Source organism: Strigops habroptila, chromosome 10 (assembly GCF_004027225.2).
Source record: "Strigops habroptila isolate Jane chromosome 10, bStrHab1.2.pri, whole genome shotgun sequence".
Lineage (NCBI taxonomy): Eukaryota > Metazoa > Chordata > Aves > Psittaciformes > Psittacidae > Strigops > Strigops habroptila.
Window position 1 is genome coordinate 35869628 of NC_046359.1, and position 21288 is coordinate 35890915.

Below are 21288 nucleotides of genomic sequence, written 5' to 3' on the forward strand. Positions count from 1 at the left end.
ATAGTGTGTCTATATACATACTATCATAGTAGTATAAACTGATAATTCATATACTAGACTGGATATATCTTTGCCAAATTTCCACAGCACCATCGGAGACTAATTATACTGACTTATTTGCAAATTTGAGTACATTTTTAACTGCACCCATACTGATCATATACCTTTGGTATACAATTGTATTGTGTAACTGAATACTAGCATCTAGTGTAACATTGCTTGGAAAATCTGAGCACCATGTTTCACCTTAGGTGTTGAGCTCAGCAGTGGCTCTTGCCAGGACTTTAACAGGGAATTATAAATAGTTTCAAGTGCAATGTCTGCCTTTGCATATCTCTCTGCAATTTTGTTTGAAGTTGCATTTTCCTGGTTTTTAAATTGTTTTTTCTATACAGATAGGAAAAAGTAATTGGAAATTGAAGCTCTTTTACATAAAATGTGCATCTAGATTATTTCCCCCACACACACTAATTTTGTTTGTTATTTTACCCTTAAGTCAAAATGCAAAACTAAGACAGAATTGTGACTTTTCAGATTATGTCCTTGGAAAATGTGTTAGGCTTTCATTATGCCTCTGATGTCTAAGAACCGTGCTGGAATTTTGGTGGCTTTGATTCATTCTGTTTGATCTAGTAAATATCCGGTCTCATCTGGTTTTTAGCAACAGTAGGTTAACAGAGCAGAGTGTTTGTGTTTCTTGTTTTGAGGGAACTAGCATGTTTGCTTAGAGTGGAAGAAAAAGAAGAAACAAACTAGAACAACCTTCACGGTTGTATGACTTGGATACCCATTTTGTTTACTGTAGGTGGTAAAAGCTTTTGATTTGAGATGGAAATTTGTGAGTTTATCCTGTTTGTTTTTACAAGCAGGCTTGTAAAATAGAGCAGGCTTTATTCAAAAGATGTTCATCACATGAATTGAGCCTCCACATTTAGGATTGCAGCCTGAGCACTTACTGTAGGGATGTGTTGGCAGCCAGCAAGTCCATAATATATGCCTAGCTTGATGTGCATGTTTATAGCAGCTGCCTATTTGGGATGGCCTTGGGATTGGATTTCCAAGCTCAGCGCCGGCTGGTATGAAAGTGTGTGTAAAGTTTTGTTCATTTCTATCTTCAAAAGGGTAGTGTGTGTACGGAGACTGGAGAACTTCTTTCAGCATTACCACAAGTGACTCCCCTCCCATCCTCTGTACATGACTGTAGATGGGTGCTATGTGTCCTTATCAGTCAGTACTTTGGAATCACCTGGCTGAGATCAGTGCTGCTACTTTCTGTTCTGTAGAAATGCTGTGGCAACCTTCTAATTATGCCTGATATTTTCCCTCTAGAGAAATTCAGGGTTCTGGGGTGGTTTTAACAATTAAAACAATGAAAATTAAAAAACAAAACAAAAACAATTTTATGTTTGGTGCTTCGAGTACTTTGTCTTATTTTAAAAATATTATACCTGTTTATACTTCATTTTATCAGTAATTTATCAATATAAGTTGCTTTAAATGATAAAACATTTATACCTACTTCTTCAGACTAAATGGTTTTGTCATCAGAAATCAAGGCACGCTCTGTTAATGCAAGAAGCCAAGGTATAGATTATGGACAGCTAAATTCTCCACAGGATCCAGCCTTGTGCCTGTTTATAATCACACAATAAGCATGAAGTAGCCTAACTTACTTTCAGTGAGAGGTAAACCACTTTACTTAGCAGTAGGTAAAAGTATGCTTATGCCTAGCTGTAGCTATCAGACTGTTTCACCTTGACTTTTTCTGGTAACTGTGTCCTTAGTGATATCGATCGTCCTAGTTGATGAACGCTGTTTACTCCTTTCCTCCCTCCCTATTACTTGAGGCTGTGTATTGTTTCACCATTTGATGAAAGAGTTACAGGCCTAAAACAAAACTGAAAGCAAAATGAAATTCTCCACGCTTCATGTTATTATTTTTGGAGTTCTGATGACTCAATCTTAAAGTAATTTGGCTTCTGTGAAAGACCCACATTGAACTTTTCTTACTGTAAGTAGGGTTTCCTTGGAGAAATAAGTTGAAATGCTGATATTTTAAATCTACACCTTCATTTATAACTTCATACAGTAATGGAAATCTTGAGTAAGAGCTTCAGAGAACTAAGATAAGAAAGAGCAGTAAGGGTTCAATGAACTTTAACCTTCATCTTTACTTTTCAAGCAAGTAATCATAATTGTAGACTATTTGCTGTTCTGGTTTATACCTTAAGCTCTTATATTTAATCTAGTGCCTTCCATTCACTACATAGTGTTTTGCTATATCAGCAGATTGTTTTAACACAGACACCAAATATATTAATGAGGAGTCTTGACGTTTTTTTCCTGTCAGCACATCCCATTTCACATTACAAAGATGTAAGCAAAAGTAGTGGCAGTACACATTTGTGCAAACAAAGTGTCTTAATGAAATACATTTAAAATGCACCAAGTTGACTCTAAAGACATACTTTTTATACTTTTATCACATCTGATAGCTGTGTATGTTAGGATTGTAATGAATCTATATAGTAATGGTGTATCTTGGGATTCTTAACTCTAGATTAAACAAGACACTTGCATGTGAGAGCAGAGGAGTCAGTGGTTTGAGGTGTGCTTATGTTGTAGCATACCAAGAAAACCTGTTCAAAAGGTTATGATTAGGAATAATTAATGCAGCAATCCACAGTAAGGTCAAAAAGGCAATTTGCATAAACTTAAACAGAGAGTTGAAGTGAAAGCTTTCATCACTTCTGGGTAATGCCAGGCAGTAATATAAAGTCAGTGATTAAGGAATTGAGCATCCTGTAGTAAAATTGGAATGATTAAATGTTTTCTAGGTACTTACTCAATAGCACTCTGTATGGAAATTTAATATGAAGTATGTATAGAAAATAGAGCCCACAAGTGGAAGCAGCAGGATTTGAGGCATTTGCTTCCAGAAGGGTTGAGGGACTTGAATTCTAACTGGATTTGATGTAAGCTGCAGTTAACTCACATCTTTAAGAATGAAACTCTCAGTCTGCAGGTGAAAACACTAATACCTAAGAGCTTTCTGAAACAAGCATTCTTTGTCTTAAGGGGCAAGGGCTGGAGGGATTAAGATCTTGTCTAAGATTATAGACAGGAGGCTACATAAAATTTGTAAGAGTTCAGGTAGTCTTAACACTGCTGAATTTGATCTCATCCAACTGACTAGCACATGCAGTTGACTAGGTTCCATGAATGCTGCCTTGAAATGCACACAACAATAGCTTGATTGTCACTTGGCTGCAGTTTTAACACATTATTATGCTCTGTTCTTTAAGGAGAAATCAAGATTTCCTGTAAACACTTTGAAGAAGCTTTTAAGAAAGTGAAATCTTCAGTATCAAAAAAGGTAAGATAAGCTTCAAGTATGCAGGACTCCTTCCTCCCCTTGAAAGGATACTGTTTATGCTGGAGCCTGGTGGGAGTAGAAAAGGTTGCAGTATACTTGCATGTATTTCAAACTGGCACTACCTGTCCCTGCTTTAAACAAACCTGATGCTCCTTACAAGGTCAGAAATTGAAGCCTCCCCTTTCAGCTGCAGATGAAGAGATTCAGAGCAGCCCTGCAGAGAAGGACTTGGGGGTGTTGGTTGACGAAAAGCTTAACATGAGCCGGCTTCAGTATGCACTCGCAGCCCAGAAAGCCAACCGTATCCTGGGCTGCATCAAAAGAAGCGTGACCAGCAGGTCAAAGGAGGTGATCCTGCCCCTCTGCTCTGCTCTCGTGAGACCTCACTTGGAGTACTGCGTACAGTTCTGGTGTCCTCAACATAAAAAGGACATGGAGCTGTTGGAGCGAGTCCAGAGGAGGCCACGAGGACGGTAAGAGGGCCGGAGCACCTCCCCTATGAAGACAGGCTGAGAGAGTTGGGGCTGTTCAGCCTGGAGAAGAGAAGCTGCGTGGAGACCTCAGAGCAGCTTCCAGTATCTGAAGGGGGCCTATAAGGATGCTGGAGAGGGACTCTTCCTTAGGGACTGTAGTGGTAGGACAAGGGGTGATGGCTTCAAACTTAAACAGGGGAAGTTTAGATTAGATATAAAGAAGTAGTTCTTTACAGTGAGGGTGGTGAGGGAGGTTGTGGATGCTCCATCCCTGGCAGTGTTCAAGGCCAGGTTGGACAGAGCCTTGGGCCACATGGTTTAGTGCGAGGTATCCCTGCCTATGGCAGGGGGGTTGGAACTAGATGATCTTAAGGTCATGATTCTATGATGCGTTGCATGTAGATAGATTACCAGGCTATCAAGGTTATATCTTAACATGGCACCTTGGACTTCTCACTGACATTCCTGGATTAATTATTGACCTGGCCATAACCTCGTATCTGTGGAATATTCAGTTAAAAGCCAAGGTTTTTGGAGTGCTCCGCGTCTTGCCACCATGTTTTTCCCCCCTAGATGGATGTGACACCCTAAGATGCTCAATCAGTTTTGTTACTGTGCGAAAGTCATCATTTTGAGATAGGACATAAAAGATAATAATGTGTTTTATCAGTCTTTTCATTATTTGTATTTGTCAAGGAAGTTTGTTTTAAGTTTCCTTATCACCTGTTCTGTTTAATGGCTGAAAGGAAAGCTGTTCAATCATCTCAATTACCAGAACTGAGAAGTTAATATATATAGGAATTGTTACTGCTGTAGAGCTCTTGTGTATAGATCTCTTGTGTTGCCAGGAGTGTATTGCAGCCAAAATAAATTAACACAGTCACTGTGAACACTAGCATGAGAGGAGTTAACTTCTTAATCCTTTCCTTTCATTGTTGATATGTATTGTATGTTGATAGACATTAACCTTTCCTGAAATTTACAAGTGATCTTTGGCATCAAGGCCTTTTAAAGGTGGCACTGGTGGTGGTTTTCTTCCCCTTTGCTGATCACTAAGCAAACAGTTAAGAAGAAACAGCCACAAAAACTTAAAGGAGATGTTTTAACTTAGCAATCACTAAGAGTGGGACATACTCCTCCTGATTACCAGAAATGTAATTGTGCATCTCAAAGGCAGCTTCAGTATCACATGGGTCAGAGCCCTATATTTCAATTATAGCCATCTGAAGAATCTTCAGTTAGATATTTTGAAGTATCTTTTGGAGTAAAATATACTCATCTGCCATTTCCAGATGCTACTTCCTAGCTGCTAGACAAGTTCAGTGTGACAAAAACTCTCCACACCTTCCTATGAATACTGGAAAATAAAAGCTGCATCTCACTGATTTAGTGCTTCTAACTCTTCTTTTCCCTCCCATACATATCTGAGTCCTGTTAACTTACTTTTGGTTTCACCAGTTGACTCAAGACAAACCAAAATAAGTTGTTCTTAAGGCTATGGACAGACATCACCTTCTGAAGCCAGTTATTTCAGTGAAAGTTAACATCTTTGAGCAACAGAATCCTTAAAATTGTCATTTAGAGTGACTATTGAAAAGGATGAAGGAACAGTTACAGTTAAGTTAGACTAGCAAAAGATCTTGTCAGTTCATTTTGGCAGAACTAGACTGAGGAGTAAAGTGTCAACTCAGCAGCTCCCCAGAAAGGAGGCAGTATCTTAGTGAAGCTGCAATTCTGAACCTAACATGGCAACATTAAGCCTAAGGGCTCTTGCCAGAGGCTTCTGTTAATCACACATCACTGGTGACTGTCACTGGAAATCCTCATTTATGAGTCAGGATAGTGGGGTTTTGCCATTGGTTTTGTTTGTAAATGTTTTAAAATCTGGCTAGTGGGTCACAAAGCTGGTTTGTTGCACTTTGTTAAATAATACATATAAAGTCACTTTTATACAGTGCATGACTTTTTACCATTGTCTAAAGCTTTTTTTTTCTTCTTGGCACTGTTAGGACCAAATCATGTATGAAGAACTACGTCAGTCACTGTGCAGGTGACACCTTTGGACAATCTCCAAGAGACTTACTCTACGTTGGTGGGGATTTGGCAATACGTGTGCCCGGTTTCAAGAGACGGGTTGGGAAGAAGCTGTGCTAAATATCTCTGAAACTTTTTAAAGTGTACCTGGAAAAAGGTCATAATGATCCTCTGCTCTAAACCATCCTTATTTTAATTGTTTCCAGAATAAAAAATACAATATACTTCCTGCTTATCAACATTTACATTTTTAAAAATGAATGTTTTTTGTGCTAAATACCATTCTGATATACTTGGTGCCCTTAATCAGGAAGCCCTCAGAGACAGAGAGACTAACCATTCCAAGTGTTTACACTGCTCAAACAGTTTTTTTCAACCATGAAATGAAAATAGCCAAGGTTTCAGGAAGGAAAACTCTTGAAGAATCACTGGGAGGCCAGAGCTGGGCAATCAGACTGGGAAAGTGCTGTGCTCTGTGTTACCGTAACATGAATCATGCCTTTCCCAGATACACTGACACATTATGATTGCGTTGGCAGGTTTCACAGAGCTTCTAACAGCTTCCCTTCACCTTATCAAAGGAAGGTATGCACAGATGGCAAACTGTCTTCAAGTTACCTAGGAGAGAGTAAAGTTTGGAAGTGCTATGATAGTGTAACAGCCATATAAGAAGCATTTGAAATGGTAAGATTTATCCAACAAGCTGATTCTTAATTAATTTTCTTAAACTGACAAATCTGCAGCAGAAATTCTATTATGCATTTGAATTTCTTAATTCAAGTGTTTTGACATCCTCTGGAGGAAGGAAAATGTTACTGTTTTGAGACACAGGCCAAGAGCCTCAAGTTTTTTCAAATACAAAAAAATTCCATCTTGGAAGGAGGTCATAGCTTTCAGCATCAAACTGAGAAGTATCTGAGTTAAGACACACCACTGAAATGTGACAGACACAGCAGTTGATTTCTGAAACCTACAAACCCTCATGGATATTTTTTTTTACCACTGTCATCATTCTGCAAAGTTCTTTAATGATTAATCTCAGTTCCTATCTGTGATCAATCTTAAGCTTATTAAAAGCACTTCAACCAATCAAGGATCAGAAGAGGAAGTGTATTATTTCTGCCAGCAAATTTCATCATCTTAACTTCAAATGATATTTAAAGTAATGAAATTTCCATGTAAAAAAAGCAGTAAAATGGTTTTTTGGAAGCAACATTCTGTAAGCATCCCCCCCCCACTTTAACATTTAAGAGGGAGGTGATCATTTAATCTCCTACTCAAATCATAATTCATTTAAACAAATCATGCTTTGCTGATCTAACTTTAAAACTGACCTTGCCTTGAGGGGGAATAGTGCCTTACATCTTTGATTCTTCTCTAAATTGCCATCTGACAAAAGATCTCACACATTTTTCCCCAGAGGTAAAGGGGGAGGATTATTACAAATAACTAATCACCACAGACTTGTGCTTTAAGAATACTGACACTCATGGCAGCTTGTACTTACCACTGTGATTTTTGCACAAGATGAGATACTTACTCCCTCTTCAGTGACTCAAGTTGTGGTCCCTATGACTAACAGATGAAGTCCTTGCATATAAAGCAGGAGATGTATCTGATAATTACAAGTAAATCAGGCTTGGAGCTGCAGAAATCTAAGATGAAGGATCATTATTTTATCTCAGAGTAGTTTCACTTGTGGATGTTCATTACTGTGAGGCAATGCAATTAGGACATCAGTTAAGTGACTAATTTTAATGTGAAAATCATACCTAGATGTCACGTACAGAGCTATACAAGAGCCACCTCTGTCACAAACTTTCCTGTTTTGGCTCCAAATCCACAACTTTATCACCTTTCTTTAATAAAAGCTTTTTGCTTTATAGGAAGCTACAACTGGGTGGAAGAAAGCTGTGAACTCTTTTAGTACAATAATACACTCAGTTTACTTGGGTATTTCAGAGTTGACCAATGCAAAGAACCAAGCAGGAGCCCTATGAAAACAGTGTATGGCATCTCAAATACTGATTTTGAAAGTGTCACCCATTCTACCTTTAGATATGGTAATTCTAAAGGCCATCACTGATTTTACCTGCCTGTGACATGCTTTGGTTTCAAAACAACCTATATAAAAACCAAATGAGGAATTAAAAAAGGTCTAATTGTGATAAATACGTTACCCTTTCTGGGGGGAAAAAAAAAGATACACAAAATGTGTAACTTACAAGGTGTCTGATGATCATTCTTCTTAACACAATAGTGGAAGTAGGATGCATGAGGGTTTGAATTTACAACTTCTGTTAAGTTGAAAGGCAGAAAAAGCCACTTCAGTCAAGTGTCCATAGACTCTTTGCTTACCTTGGCTGGGCTACATGTGTGTCAAGGAGCAGACAAGGGCAGGCAACTGAACTCTATTCAACTGTTCACACAAGAATGTGCTGCACCCACACTGCTACTTTCTCTTCTGGGAAGGTCTGCTGAGGCCATTGTACTTATCACTGAAAAAACAACTTGATAAGAAATAAAATGCAAGAGCCTTTGTACACAGAAGATGGGAATTGCTTTAAGGAAGAAGTCTTTTCATGCAATACAGAGACCACTACTTTGTTCTGCATATGCAGATACCACCTCTCCTAGCAGACAGGCCTAGAGGAGTTTTTCCCCTCTAGTCATCTCGTTTGTTGTGACAAGCTCAAGAAACCATTCATCGTGCCATTCTCCTCTCCCTTTTCCCGAGGCTAGTCACATATCTAAATCACAGTGCTGATTCTGTCCCAGAGCATATTAGATGCTAACTTAAGCATGGATAGGGGGCAGAGGCAGTGCAGGGAACTGTCAAAAAAGAAGTGCTGTCTGCCTTCTTGGCTCAATAGGAAACTTTTTCAACATCTCTGTCCTTACTAAAGTCTTGGACAGCACTGCAGGCTTGATTGTGAAATAGAGGTTTTGATAGAGAAGAAATAATTGTGTCCATGGAGTTGCAGGTTGCTATACTAAAGACACAGCTACATGATTCAGACACACTTATTTGTCAGATTGTTTTCCTAGGACCTTGCAGAAGCAATCTTGGCAGACCCAGAAGCAGCTCCTGTGCAAGCTAAAACAGCAGAACTTGTTTTGCCTCAAGTCTTTTGAGACTCTCTTCAATTACAGAGCAGTACACTTTGCAAAAGCTGTGTTTTTAGACCACTGAACATACAAGATCATTACCTGAAAGCGACTTTTCACCTCTTTGTCCAACAGGATTAGTATGGCACCTGCAATCTATATCATACTGCTTGTAGAACCTCATCATTAAATAAGGAACAGCTTCAAGTTCTACTCTTGCTGCCACACCACTTCACCTGGTACAACAAAAAGCGCTGAGGAAGCAAAGTTGAACCACTGAGCTTATTACCTAACAGTGTCCACCTACCTAGCACAGATCCATTTCTCAACATCTGTAGACTTTTAAGTGTGCATTACATGCTTGCTGGCATGTAAAGACTTAACCAGAGGAATTCTGAGACACAAAACCAAAAGTCTTAACTACTTTTCAGCTGACCTCTGGTTCCAGGTAGGAAGTCTCACCCTGGATGTGAAAGCATGGAGCTCTGTAGCCAGGAAGATGCACCCATTTAACACATGTTAATTGTCACTCTTGTGGAGCAGACCGGTTCAACAGCAGAACAAGAATGCCAGAGGCAAGAGTTGTTTTGAAAGAGGAATATACCCACGCCTGTCCTGTGGGAAAACTCATGCCTAGTATGATGAGATTCCAGGATGCATTACTTACTCCATTTAAGCAGCTTCAAATAATTAGGGGCATGTGTGTTAAAAGCCATGCGAGGCAGTTTATTCTGAAAACTAAGTTACTCTGAAAGCCCTGAAGGGGATTCAGAGCTTTGCACAATTGAACTGCAACTAAAATACCCAGATGACATGTTTAACATAGCTGACCCAAAGTCAGCTCTGTTTTGACAGTCGCAACTCCTGGCTGATTTCACGTAAATGAGAGGTTTGCCAAACTAAAGCAAGATGCTTTAGACAGACAGAAAGGAACAAACCCTAACTCTGGCCTTTCCCCATGCTTGTTAACTCATTCCATCTGAATAGATCTATTAAAACATTATAGTTGGTTTAACTGTTAGGGTTCTTAATCATAGGACCATAAAATTAATGCTCTTTAATTTGCTCTTTACAGGTTAGTCAAAGGTCCCTCCAACTTTCAGATAAGTATTACAAACATTACACTAACCCGTTTCTGCCAGATAGATTCTAATAGCATTAAAGTTACTGAATTCCTTAAAAATAATAACTAGATGATTCATATGTATGTCAAAAAAATACTATCTTATTTGTGCCATGCCTTTGGACTACACACCACATTGCAACTGGACTGAACTAGGTATTCATTTGGAATATACCAAACAAGTCAGTCTGGCTGGTCTTAGTTCCTCTTACCAGTGGTCCAGAAATGCTTCTAACATTTAGGGATGAAATAGGGATGCCATACAGGCTAACTTTTAGATTATCTGCTTCTGGCAAAATCCCTACTACAAGCTAAATGCCAAGGCCTCTTGTGTATTACACAGGAATTATATACCTAAGAATAGACATCACCAATGCATGCAAGAATCAGACCATGGTGTAGGCACAAACTTTAGTCTCACTGGCTGAGATTAACCTAGTCCAGTAAGTCTTCTCCAATAGGTAGCCAGTAGCAGATGTCTCAAAGATCATGGCAAGCATGGAATTCCCCAGTATTCTGCAGCTTTTACAGTGAAAATAGTGTATTTATAATCACAGCTGGAAGAGAAGATCATAGAACACCTTAAAGCAACATCTGCAATTTTAAACAAGAGATGGCAACTTCAGTCTTGTTTAGAAGTAGGACTCCACACTTGCACTATCTATTGGGAAGACAGTAAGGGGCATCAAGGATTACATGAAGTAGGTAACTAAGCCCAAGTATAAAATTTGACTTTGAACTGTGGTTATCTTAAGTCTTCATCTGGCATAAATGATGTTTTTTGAAAACTTTAGCTTTTAGCCATAAAACTTTTCAGAGACACTTTCTGTTCTTCATCCAGCTATGTTAAGCCATCAACACTGAAGAGATTTAATTCCACCTTTCGCTTCTTAAATTGAGCAGTCATGCAGAAGTGGCTTAAAAAAATCCCCCAAATGCATGTTCTGCAACTTAAGTCTATTCAAGTCGTTCAACCAAAGTCAGTTTTCCTTGAGTAGAAAGGAAAGGCAATGATTCTTCACAGTTTGTCTATACAACCACTCAACAGACCAGGTCTTACATCTGCCATAGAAATACCAAATTTCACTAAAGCTTAAGTCCTTCAGTATAAGGGGACCAGTCAAAAATTCATCCAATATTACTTTAATATTTGCTTTTGAATTACATGTAAGAATACTAGATAAAGTTTATTTTGACATTACACTCTACCCTGAGCAATATGCTGGCTAGCTAGCATGTTACAAAGTGACTTCATTATGCTGCCAGTAAGTGGCTGGCACACTTACATACCATTTCTGTTGCTTTGCCACAGGTAAGGGCCCCACACTTAAACAAAACACACATTAAAAATAAGACCACAATCAAGCAAGGGTTAAAAGGCACCAACATACTCTTGTCAGGCCCTCAGCTTCTTAAAATCCCCTAAAACACACCAAAACAAAATGCAGGAGTTAAAGGTGGCACCTAAGTTACTTACAGCAGACCAGTGTGGACAGCAGCTAAGAGTTACACCTTCATCAAATTCCATCTATTGATAAGTGAATCACAGGGTCACCACTTGAGATTTAAGGGTGATCTGTAGCCATCTTTGGCTGCTTAAAGCCATCGTTGGTGCATTAAGTGATAGAAGGTAAATACACTGTGCTGAGGTATGTAGAGATTCTTCAGTGTTTAGCAAGTCTATCTGTTCTCTGTTCCCAATTTAAAAACTTCTTAGGCAGGAAATTTGATATCACCACCTGTGCTTCCACCACATTTTAATATGTAAGAAAGGGAAATGTTTATGTAGGGTACTGTAGGCTTAGGGGAAAAAGAAAGGTCATTTAGCAACACCTTTTTATGTACACACATGACTAATATGCTTAACAGTTTGCCAGACAGTACCTGTTTCAATTGATTCAGTTTTCCATGCAAGCCAGATTTCCAAATGAGTGTAAATATTTCTAGATTGAGCATTTAAAACCATGGCAATAACAGAGACAATTAGGACAAGTGTAATCCTTTTTCTTTGCACACAAAAACAACCTCAAACTGTAACGAGACTTTTTCCATTATGAAAAAAGGAAAAACCGTATCAGTTACATTAAGCAACACAACTCTAAATGCTGGCTGCTCAAGCTATATGCTAACACAAGCAGCTTAAACAGTAGGTGAGGATCTACAAAGTTGGTAATACCCTTGAATTCCCCACCTTTCAACAAGGAAGCCACACAAGCCATCTGAAAGACACCAGGTTCATTCTGACAGATTGCTCCTTTAAGGTACTTTCAATAGAAAATGTGGAACTTTAAAGCAATGCTTCGAATGACACATTACATATTTGAACAGAAAGACTTAACATTTCTGTGCAAATTTAGTTCATCCACCCATATGTTAGGAAACAGGTTCAACAGAAGGTTTAAGTTAACAAATCATGTTAGGTTAGAATTAACAGGTTTGAACGCTACAGTCATCTAAACAGCATGTTGTGGGCAGTGTAATACGTTGAGAACTCAGTATTTTTTAGGAGTCAGGCAGGTATTTTACATAGATTTAACACCTGCCAAAGTAAATCCTGTAACAAAGTGATTTAGCATTATATATATAACACTGATCTTTAGGCAAACATAGACATATTAAACCAACAAATCTGAGGACTGCGAGGAATGTTATAGCTGGTAGGAGTCTGCTACAAAATCCTTAAGGATGCATTGCTATGTTGCTGTAAATCTTAATTCAGGACACTGGTGAACAGCTTTAGCAAGAGACCTTATACCAGCCACTTTAAAGCAAGCAGACATTTCAAAGTTTTTTTGGTTGCCAGAAGTTTAATCTTGCTTCACTTCACCCTTTAATTGCCTTTTCATACGTGAATATGGGCTGATTGTGTCATCCATCACGAAGTCATACAGTACTTTTATCCAAGAATTATATTGTGGCAGGTTGTCATAGTATTCAGCTGCTATCTTCTTCACCTAAAGAGGAGACACAAGGTTTATCTGCTATTTCTATTAGCACCAATCATGACAACTTCACCATCCTTAATGTGTAAATTAATAGAGAGCACTAGAAGTCTCATTTTAGCTGTTAGATTCGATAAGAAAGGCTACTAATACCACAATATGAAAGCTCCTTGAAGGAAAAAGCTACTTCCTGGTTGTTAAGTAAACTTCATGTGAAGCTTTTCTATTGAAGCTAACTAGAACAAACTGCTAACACTGAAGTCCATTCACTGTGCTACCTACAGAACGATGCAGCTCACAAAAGCAAGTACTTTGGTTGTGGTGGAAGTGGGTGACTCAGTTCAGTGCTGACTCATACGAGTTATCACTAAAAAGGATGTTTTAAGTTCTAGGAAGAGATGTTTAACACAGCTATTTTTACATGTAGCTTCAAATCACAGCACACAGGTAAAAAAAAGCATCTTATTTCTGAAATATATCCTGTTTCTGCAGACAGACATCAAAGAACAAATATAAACCACTTCCAAAGACTTTATTCTCAGATGTACATGCTGACTAGACCACTGTTATGATCTAAGAGAGATGGAGTTTCAGTTTCATATCCTCATTGGTATTTAAGACCAACCACCTAAAGGCTTAAAAACCTGGAGAGAACAAACCTGATTTTTCACTGAATTCCACAGCTTTAGACAGAAGAAAAACATTAATCTGTATAAACCACAAACCAACCCAGGATACTTGCATGCCTGGTTTGGAGCTGAAGATTGTTTTGATCCATCATCACACCTATAGTGTGATCACAGTGCATCTAGCCAGTATACTTTTATTCAACAGTAATTATACCCAGCTCACCAGTACTCCAGCTAGAATCGAGTGTTCGGTCCTTCAGTGATCTTTAGCACACAGCAAAGCAGAGTCCAGTCCAATCAAATTAACTATACTGTTCTAAAAGAAGGCTTTGTTCTTTTATCAGAGCTGGGCATTAAGAGTCCTATAGCAGAGCTGGGTATTTACCTCTGCAATTAAGTACTTGGGAAAAAAAAAAATCATTCCCTATTTACAACTTAAGTACTGGTGCAAGAAGTGAAATGCTGGTTCACCAGCACAGACCTCATTATCAAAGGTGAGTTAAAGCAGCTTTGGCTGTATTTGAAAGATTAAATCTATGGATAAGAGAAATCAACTGTCTCTTCCAAACTCAACAAAACCCACAGAAAAAAGGTCTCAACAAGCCGGTTACAGAATTTAACTGCCCTGCTAAAGTAGTGCTGGAGTAGTTATTTCATCTACAGTTCCACCACTGACAACAGGAACAACCACCAAGCTTATACTCCACCAAAGGCACAAGCTTACAAAGTCTTACTATTATCAAGTGCAGTAACAAAGCTACAAGACCAACACCACAGCTGCTGTCAAACTGCAAATTTAGTGTCTGATTAAAGACACTTTCCACTGATGAAGAACACTTTTGACTGAAGATGAGTTTTAGGCGGAACCCTGGAAGCCTGTGTTCCCATGCTCCCCATACAATGACAATTAAGCTCCTGCTTAAAAGCCAGCAGAGACTGGAGAGGAACTAGTTTGAAAATTCACATCTGCTCTCATGTGGCAAGTCCAAAGTCTCAGCTTTGAAGCCTGACACTTATTTAGGGTTCAAAGGCTCTCACTAGAGGAAACTGAGCTGCTCCAAACTAGAAAGCTATTAAATATTTGTCACAGTACAACATACATCAGCAGTACCTCAATCTCTCTTTTCCCTATCAGAGAATGTTGGTGATAGAGACTGAAGGATAAGCATGCATAAGAATACTGGCCTTCAGATTTCAAAGACAGAGCAAACAAATCTGAAGTTATTTGCAACTTCACTAGTTTATGAAGAAATCAGAAGGCTGGTTGTGATTAAAGAAAACTAAACTATGTGCAGAGCTTAAGACATGCATTTCCTCCCCTCTGCTTTTATGGAAGAGGCTGTGGTTAGGTCAGGAGACCACTGAAATTACAAGTAATTACCCCCTTCATCACTCAACTTGAAAATCGTTCTTTGTATTTGTTTGGGGGTTTTTATCTCCCAACTTCCATTCTTCTATCAGTGTTCTACCTAATTTTCAAGTTAAGGGAGGGCTTATTTTAAGAAAAAGTAATAACCTTGGAAGTAAACTTACCAGTGGAAGGCTCTTGCCAGGAATATTGGGAAAGTCATGATGTTCATTGTGATAGCCAACATTAAAAGTGAGCAAATTCAGTGGCCCATAGTAGGAATAAGTCTCATGTCCTTTCAAAAACATGTAATGTTCAGCTATGAAGTGTCCTGAAATTGGGTGCAACCCAAGTCCAAGTACTGAACCAGCAAGCATGTAAAATGTGGATTTGACTCCCAATAAATAATATATCACAACATCAAAAGAAAGTTGAGCCAACAAATTGATTACTTCAAGTCGAGTAATAGGTTTGGGATTGATGCAGAGAGGTCTAATGGCATAGAAAAATGGCTGAAGAACAATCCATATGAACTTCCTAAAACGGGTGCAGAAAAACCAGCCTTCAAAGTTGGTAGGAATGTCCACATCAATTCCATCGCCTCCTAAATAACGATGATGATCCATGTGGTATCTCTTGAAGGATATGGAGTATGGGACACCAAGAGGGAGGTTGGCGAATATCCCAAACCATCGATTCCACATTGCTTTGCTGTTGCCAAAGGCACTATTGTGGGAGATCTCATGAATTGCCAGAGTCATGGAGTGGCTAACACAGCTTCCAAAAACATATGCCCAGAAGATCACCCATTTCCAGTCCAAGTCTTTAACTAGATAAAATGCAGTCAACTGCGCAAGAACCATCAGCACAACCACCCAGATCAAGTTGTAGTCTGGCTTCATCAACGCTTTAATCTCTGGATGCTTAGCTAGATGGGAAAGAATTCAATGGAAAAAAGCAATTATTTAGAAGCTCTCCTCGCAGCCAACTACCCCAATTAGATTACAAAAGCAGAGATAGTCGTTCCTTCGCTTCCTCCCAGTTAGGGCTGTCTGCAAACGTAAACCTTTCCACTTGGGACATTAATTGCAATAATGAATCCTTCCAAATTAAATCATTTTAGCGTTTTTCTGTTGCTCAGCAACTAGACACATAGATGACAAGCTCCAGTACCGCCTCCAGCCTACCCAGAAAAGAATGGCTTTGAACTCACAACCCACCAGCAATTCAGAAGGGCCGATTTTAGGCATCTCGCTTGAAAACGCGGTTATTCACCACCACTCCCGGCTGCCGCGCACACGAGCTATTTATTACCGACCAGCAGACACCTTATCAATTATTCAGCTCGCTTCCTACCACACGAAGGGCTCCGCGGAAGCGGGCGGCCCCGGCAGCGGGCGAAGAGCGGCCCGCAGCCCCGCGGGGAAGGAGGGAAGGGAACCGCGCCGCCCGCCCCGCTGCCCGCGGCACCGCTCCGCAGCTCGAAATGGAAGCCTGGGCCGCCCGCCTCACGTCTGGAGCTTGAGCGCCGTCCCCGCCGGCAGCGAGCCGCCCCCCGCCTCCTTCTCCTTCTCCTTCCCCTCCCCCGCCAGCGCCGCCAAGGTGGCGGCTCCCGCCTCCACAGACGCGGCCGCCGCCGCTCCCCTCGCTCGGCCCCGGCCCGCTCTAGCCCCGGCCCTCGCCAGTCACCGCGCTCCGGGAGCCTCTAACGGCCAGCGGTGAGGGACTGGCCCTCCGTGCGGCGCCCCCCAGCGTGGGCGCCCGGCAGCCATTTTGTGGGGTGTCCCCCGCGCCCCGCCACGCAGCCAGCGGCAAGGAGCGGCGGCACCGCCGCCACCTCTCCTCCTCCTCCTCACCCAGGATCTCCTTGCGGCGGTCGGCATGAGGCTGGTCCGTGTAGACCCACTCGAAATCCTCTCTGGCGACGGTGTTGCCCATCCCGGCAGCGCGCCGACCCCAGCCCGCCCGCCCGTGCCCGCTCGCCTCCGCTCCACAGCGCCCAAACCGCGAGACCCCGCCTCCCGGCTCCCCACTTTATAGCTCCGCGGAGGCGGCTCGGCGGGAGTCCCGCCCATCACCCCGTCCTCGCTTCCCATGGGCTAGCTGCCGGCTGTCAGCGCTGACAGGCACCGCCCCTGCCGGGCGCAAGCCTGGCCAGGCGGGGCGAGGCGCGGCGCGAAGCCGTCGCCTGAGGGGCCGGGGGCCGGCTCTTAGTCCTTGCTCCCGCCGAAGGGCGGTCGTGTGTGCCCCTCTTCGTTAAGGAACAGATCCACATTGATCCGTCCCGGGGCCGCCCGGGCGGGCTGCGTCTCCCCGACCTTCCCGCTGGAGGCGTCCTTGGCCGAGGGGCCGGGTGTGGGCTGAGGGGACAGTGACGCGCTGCCGCCTCAGGGGAGCAGAGGGCGGTGCGGCAGCCAGCCCCTCAAACCAGCAGCGCCGTGGCCCGAGCTGTGGGTGCCCCTAATAACGCCTCATGAATAACTGGTGTGGAAGGAGGGAGAGGAAAGTCTCGGCTTGTAACGCTGGCCCTGCCGCCGGGAGCCCTCCGGCGCCCAGGCGCTGTGGGAACCCGCAGCTCCTTCATCGTTCACCGTGGTAGGGAGGACGAGCCGGCTTCCCATTCACACACATACACACACTCCCGCCGTGTGCTGCCTCCTGTCCTGAATGGTGTTCATGCGGGTTTAGCTGTCGGTGGGATTTCTGCCCCCTCAGTGGTTGTGACAACCTGCCCAGAAGCCACCGCAGACGGCCGGCCAGACTCATCCGACCTGCTTTCTAGAGACTGGAAACAGAAACTGCACCTTCCAGTGACTCTTCAAAAAGCACTTTTTCTTGTCCAAAGGTGAGAGATGTGTGGTTGGAAGGACTAGCTGTCATTTGTCCAAAGTCTAAATTTCTATAAGCTGCCTAAAGATATATCCTCAACTGCAACTCCAAAACGCCTGGGCCTAGGTAGGTCTCCATTTTCTTCACTTTTTGTGGTAAAATATTTTAAGAGCTCCTTTGGCAAACTTCTCTGAGAGAACTAAACTCCATTTAATCTGTCACTACATCTATTTTGCATAAAATACTGACTGTGGGTAGTTCAGTTACAAAGATTACTTTATGTAGAAGTTGGAATGACTACTTGGTTGGAATTTTAGTTGTCCATAAATCTGCTCTAATGATAGACAAAGCTGCAGATGCCTCTTATGATAGATAAAGGAGTAGATGCCTCTTGGAGTGGTAGATGCCTCAAAGGATTGATAACGTGATGGACACCTATATAATAGATAAAAGAATAGATAAAAGGATGGATAAAGGGATAGACACCATTTACGATAGTAAAAGTGATAGATGCCTGTTATGATAGAGGAAGTGAAGGATGCCTTTTACGATAGATAAGGCAATAGATGCCCGTTATGATAGAAAAGGTGATAAGATGCCTCTAATGATAAAGTGATGGGCACCTGTCTGAAAAGATAAAGCGATAGACCCCTCTATGATAGACAAGTAAGGTATATAAAATAATAATACTGATAAAAGAAACAGAGGAAGTTGTCACAAATTATACCTTATGTATTTAATATAATATGAATATCTCAAGGTTCACAATACATCACTTGAAATTTATTAGTAATAATGAATAAAAAAGGCCAATAAATATTACCCCATGTGCAATGGTGTAAATGCAGTGGAAATACAATTCCTACTTGAAAATGTTTACAACCCAAAGAAATGGACAAAGTCTGGATCTATAAGACACAACATTTTTGCAAATATTTTTGTTTACACGCATTTTTAATCTGTGTATTTAGGATGTGAATTAGAAGTGAAATGGGAAGAGTGGAGGAGAGATGGAAAAGTTTATTCACAGCTTTTCCCTCCTTAGTCACTTGTGAGGACTGGTGCAGGAAAACTGATGTTTCCATTTCCTCAAGGCATTTTGTCCTTGCAAGGGATATTCAGTTTTACTTCTTGCCCAGTGACCACTTCACAATAAACCAGGAAGTGCTTTTGAGTTACCACAGCAGCAGCTCATTGCAAAATTGCCAGGATCACAAGAGTTTCACTCAACTGCACCCTAAATGCTGTACATAATGCTCCTCAATATGTTCCCTTCTTGTTGTACTTCAAATATTAGCATTGCATTAAAGAGCTTCTCATCCATGGGAAGGATCCTGCAGAAAGAACAAAACGTGGCTGCTGCTAAGAAAGGTTATAGCTATTGACAGGAGCACTGGAGGAGAGAGTTCAGTACACAGAGGCAGGTTTATAGCACTACTAACGTATATAGGTTTGTAAATGGTCATAAATTTCAGTAGGGTAATTAAATAGAAGATCTCAGTTTTATAAACTAAACATTCCATTGCAGCCAAACAAGGCTTAAACTAAGAAAAATATTAAATAGGAAAGTTTTGGAAAATGTAATTGCCCAAGTGTCCTGGAGTGCAAAATTTTTCCTTTCTGGTTTAAGCAGTCCATGTAACAAATCCAGATTTGTCAGGTCTTCAGCAAGGTAACAGGTTTTGTATGTAATTTTCCTTTCCAAAGACAAAGACATCCAGTACGTAGCATGTCTTCAGCTGGCACAAAGCTAGAACAAAAATCCTGGAGTGTTCAGTTACACATAAACCACAGCTGGCAGCGCATCCCCATCCAACCAGGAAGGTGACATCCAGTAAGCACAACTGCAAGAGTGGAAAGCACATGGACAAGTGAGCTGGTCCGACAACAGTGCAAAGCAGCACAGGAATGCAACTGGAGACTACCAGAATAGTTCACAACTGGCAGATGCATTGCAATAAAATACTCCCAACTCAATTTACCTATGAATGAACTAACAATCTATCACTGCAATTTGCCAGTTACCACCTTGAAACCATCAGGAACACTAAGAAATCAGATTATCCTCGCTTGTCTGAAGACACATTTAACTACTTCTTACATCACCCTATTTTCAAGAGGCTCTTCATGTGGAAAATTCCTTAGGTGATCTTAGCACTTCCCACAATTAACTGTTAGAAGATCTTAGTAAGAACAATAAAGCTTCTGTTCAATAGTCTTACCTTTTACATTAAGAAATTACATGGAGGCATCCTCATAACATTAATGAACTTCTGTGATTAAGCTGATGTGCTGAGTGAGTATCAGGAATTAAAGACCTTACTATGAAACAAAAAGCTGTTTACAAAGCAAGCTGCTGTTTTTAGAATATGACAGGAAAGCTCGAAAAGCAGGAAAGCCTCAGGAGTTTTAAGCTATTTTAAGAAATAGCTGTAAAAGACACTTGGCTTTCCCTGTCAACCCCGAGCTGTTCGGTTTCAGCCCTTGCTACAAGTGCTAAAACTGAAGACACTGCAAATAAAATGATTTTTCATATTAACTTGTAAATTACACCTTAGTCTCACTAATTTGAGGTTCTACCTTGAACAGATTCTGTGATCACTAACTGCTACTAACACTGCACTTTTTGAGGCTGATATATTAATTTATGCAAATCTGCATAGAAATAGTCAGAAATGATTTAGTTTTACTTCAGGCTATTTATCAGCTTGTTCATATACTGCAAAATGCACCCTTTTATATTTATTAAGGGTCAATATGGTGTCAGAAATTAATGTTCCAGCTATCCCTCTACTATTATTTAATTGTTTTCCACATTCTATCTATACCACTAGTGTATATTCCAGTCAGTCAGCTCCCTCCCTCCCCAGGAAGTAAAAACAGAACAGTAGCATACCTTTGTTGTGGCCTTTCTTGGAGCTTGCTTGTAACAATCCCCCCTCCACCCCTTAAGTTTCATAAGGGCCTCATTCAACTTTACTACCTTTGGTAGCACACAGAGGATCAGGATGCACCTGTAAACTTGCAGCACATGATACTTCCTTTAGTTGAAGGTTCCAACTTGGCACCATTCACAGCGAATGTTTCATGTAACAATAGGCTGCTGTTGTTCTTTCCAGCTCAGTTTACACGTGGCTTACACACAGATTCACCAATACAGTAATAAATATTCTTGAATAACCTGAAACTATTTGTAGATTGTGTTGGGGGGGGAGAGGGGGAACTGTTGTCATCTTCTAGAAACGAATAAAGAAACTGAAGTGAAAGATACAGAGATATATGAATTAACCTTTTCAGTATATGCAATTCATATTTAACCACAAATATTGGGTAGTTAAGACCATTACATCAATTTGTCATTATAAATGACCACTAAATGAATTTATATCAAATGATGCACAGCAGTTATAGCCATCCTTGGAACCT

The 21288-nt window shown here is 40.9% G+C and overlaps 2 protein-coding genes across 5 annotated transcripts in view; one reads left to right on the top strand and one right to left on the bottom strand.

Moving 5' to 3' along the window:
• The window catches only part of NVL (nuclear VCP like), a 41653-nt gene extending 34677 nt beyond the window's left edge, over nt 1-6976 (top strand). For both annotated transcript variants that reach the window (XM_030499770.1, XM_030499771.1), the window contains 2 exons: nt 3306-3376; nt 5859-6976. In XM_030499770.1, coding sequence (XP_030355630.1) covers nt 3306-3376; nt 5859-5903 — 116 coding nt within the window. In that variant the 3' untranslated portion in view covers nt 5904-6976. The remainder of the gene's footprint in view (nt 1-3305; nt 3377-5858) is intronic.
• Nucleotides 6977-10057: 3081 nt separating this feature from the next.
• On the bottom strand, nt 10058-17051 carry DEGS1 (delta 4-desaturase, sphingolipid 1). Of its 3 annotated transcripts, XR_003993531.1 has the most exons (4): nt 16890-17051; nt 15219-15961; nt 14118-14246; nt 12980-13068 (listed from the first exon to the last, which is right to left on the bottom strand). XR_003993531.1 is itself a non-coding variant. In XM_030499778.1 (3 exons), exons 1-3 carry the CDS (start codon nt 16969-16971, stop codon nt 12922-12924), a joined length of 972 nt encoding a protein of 323 aa, XP_030355638.1. In that variant the 5' UTR covers nt 16972-17047; the 3' UTR covers nt 10058-12921. The 3 variants fall into 3 exon arrangements, 2 of the variants coding, with proteins under 2 accessions (XP_030355638.1, XP_030355639.1); XM_030499778.1 differs by lacking the exon at nt 14118-14246 and having other exon boundaries at nt 10058-13068; nt 16890-17047; XM_030499779.1 differs by lacking the exons at nt 14118-14246; nt 16890-17051 and adding an exon at nt 16254-16328 and having other exon boundaries at nt 10058-13068.
• Between the last annotated feature and the right edge of the window lie 4237 nt (nt 17052-21288).

Bases quoted from the DNA above. Each gene is read 5' to 3' on its own strand.
- DEGS1 (XM_030499778.1), bottom strand. From the start codon at position 16,971: ATGGGCAACACCGTCGCCAGAGAGGATTTCGAGTGGGTCTACACGGAC. The intron at 15,962-16,889 runs GTGAGGAGGAGG...TTTCCCATCTAG, and splicing joins CCGCCGCAAGGAGATCCTGG to CTAAGCATCCAGAGATTAAA. The intron at 13,069-15,218 runs GTAAGTTTACTT...TCTCCTCTTTAG, and splicing joins CTGGCAAGAGCCTTCCACTG to GTGAAGAAGATAGCAGCTGA.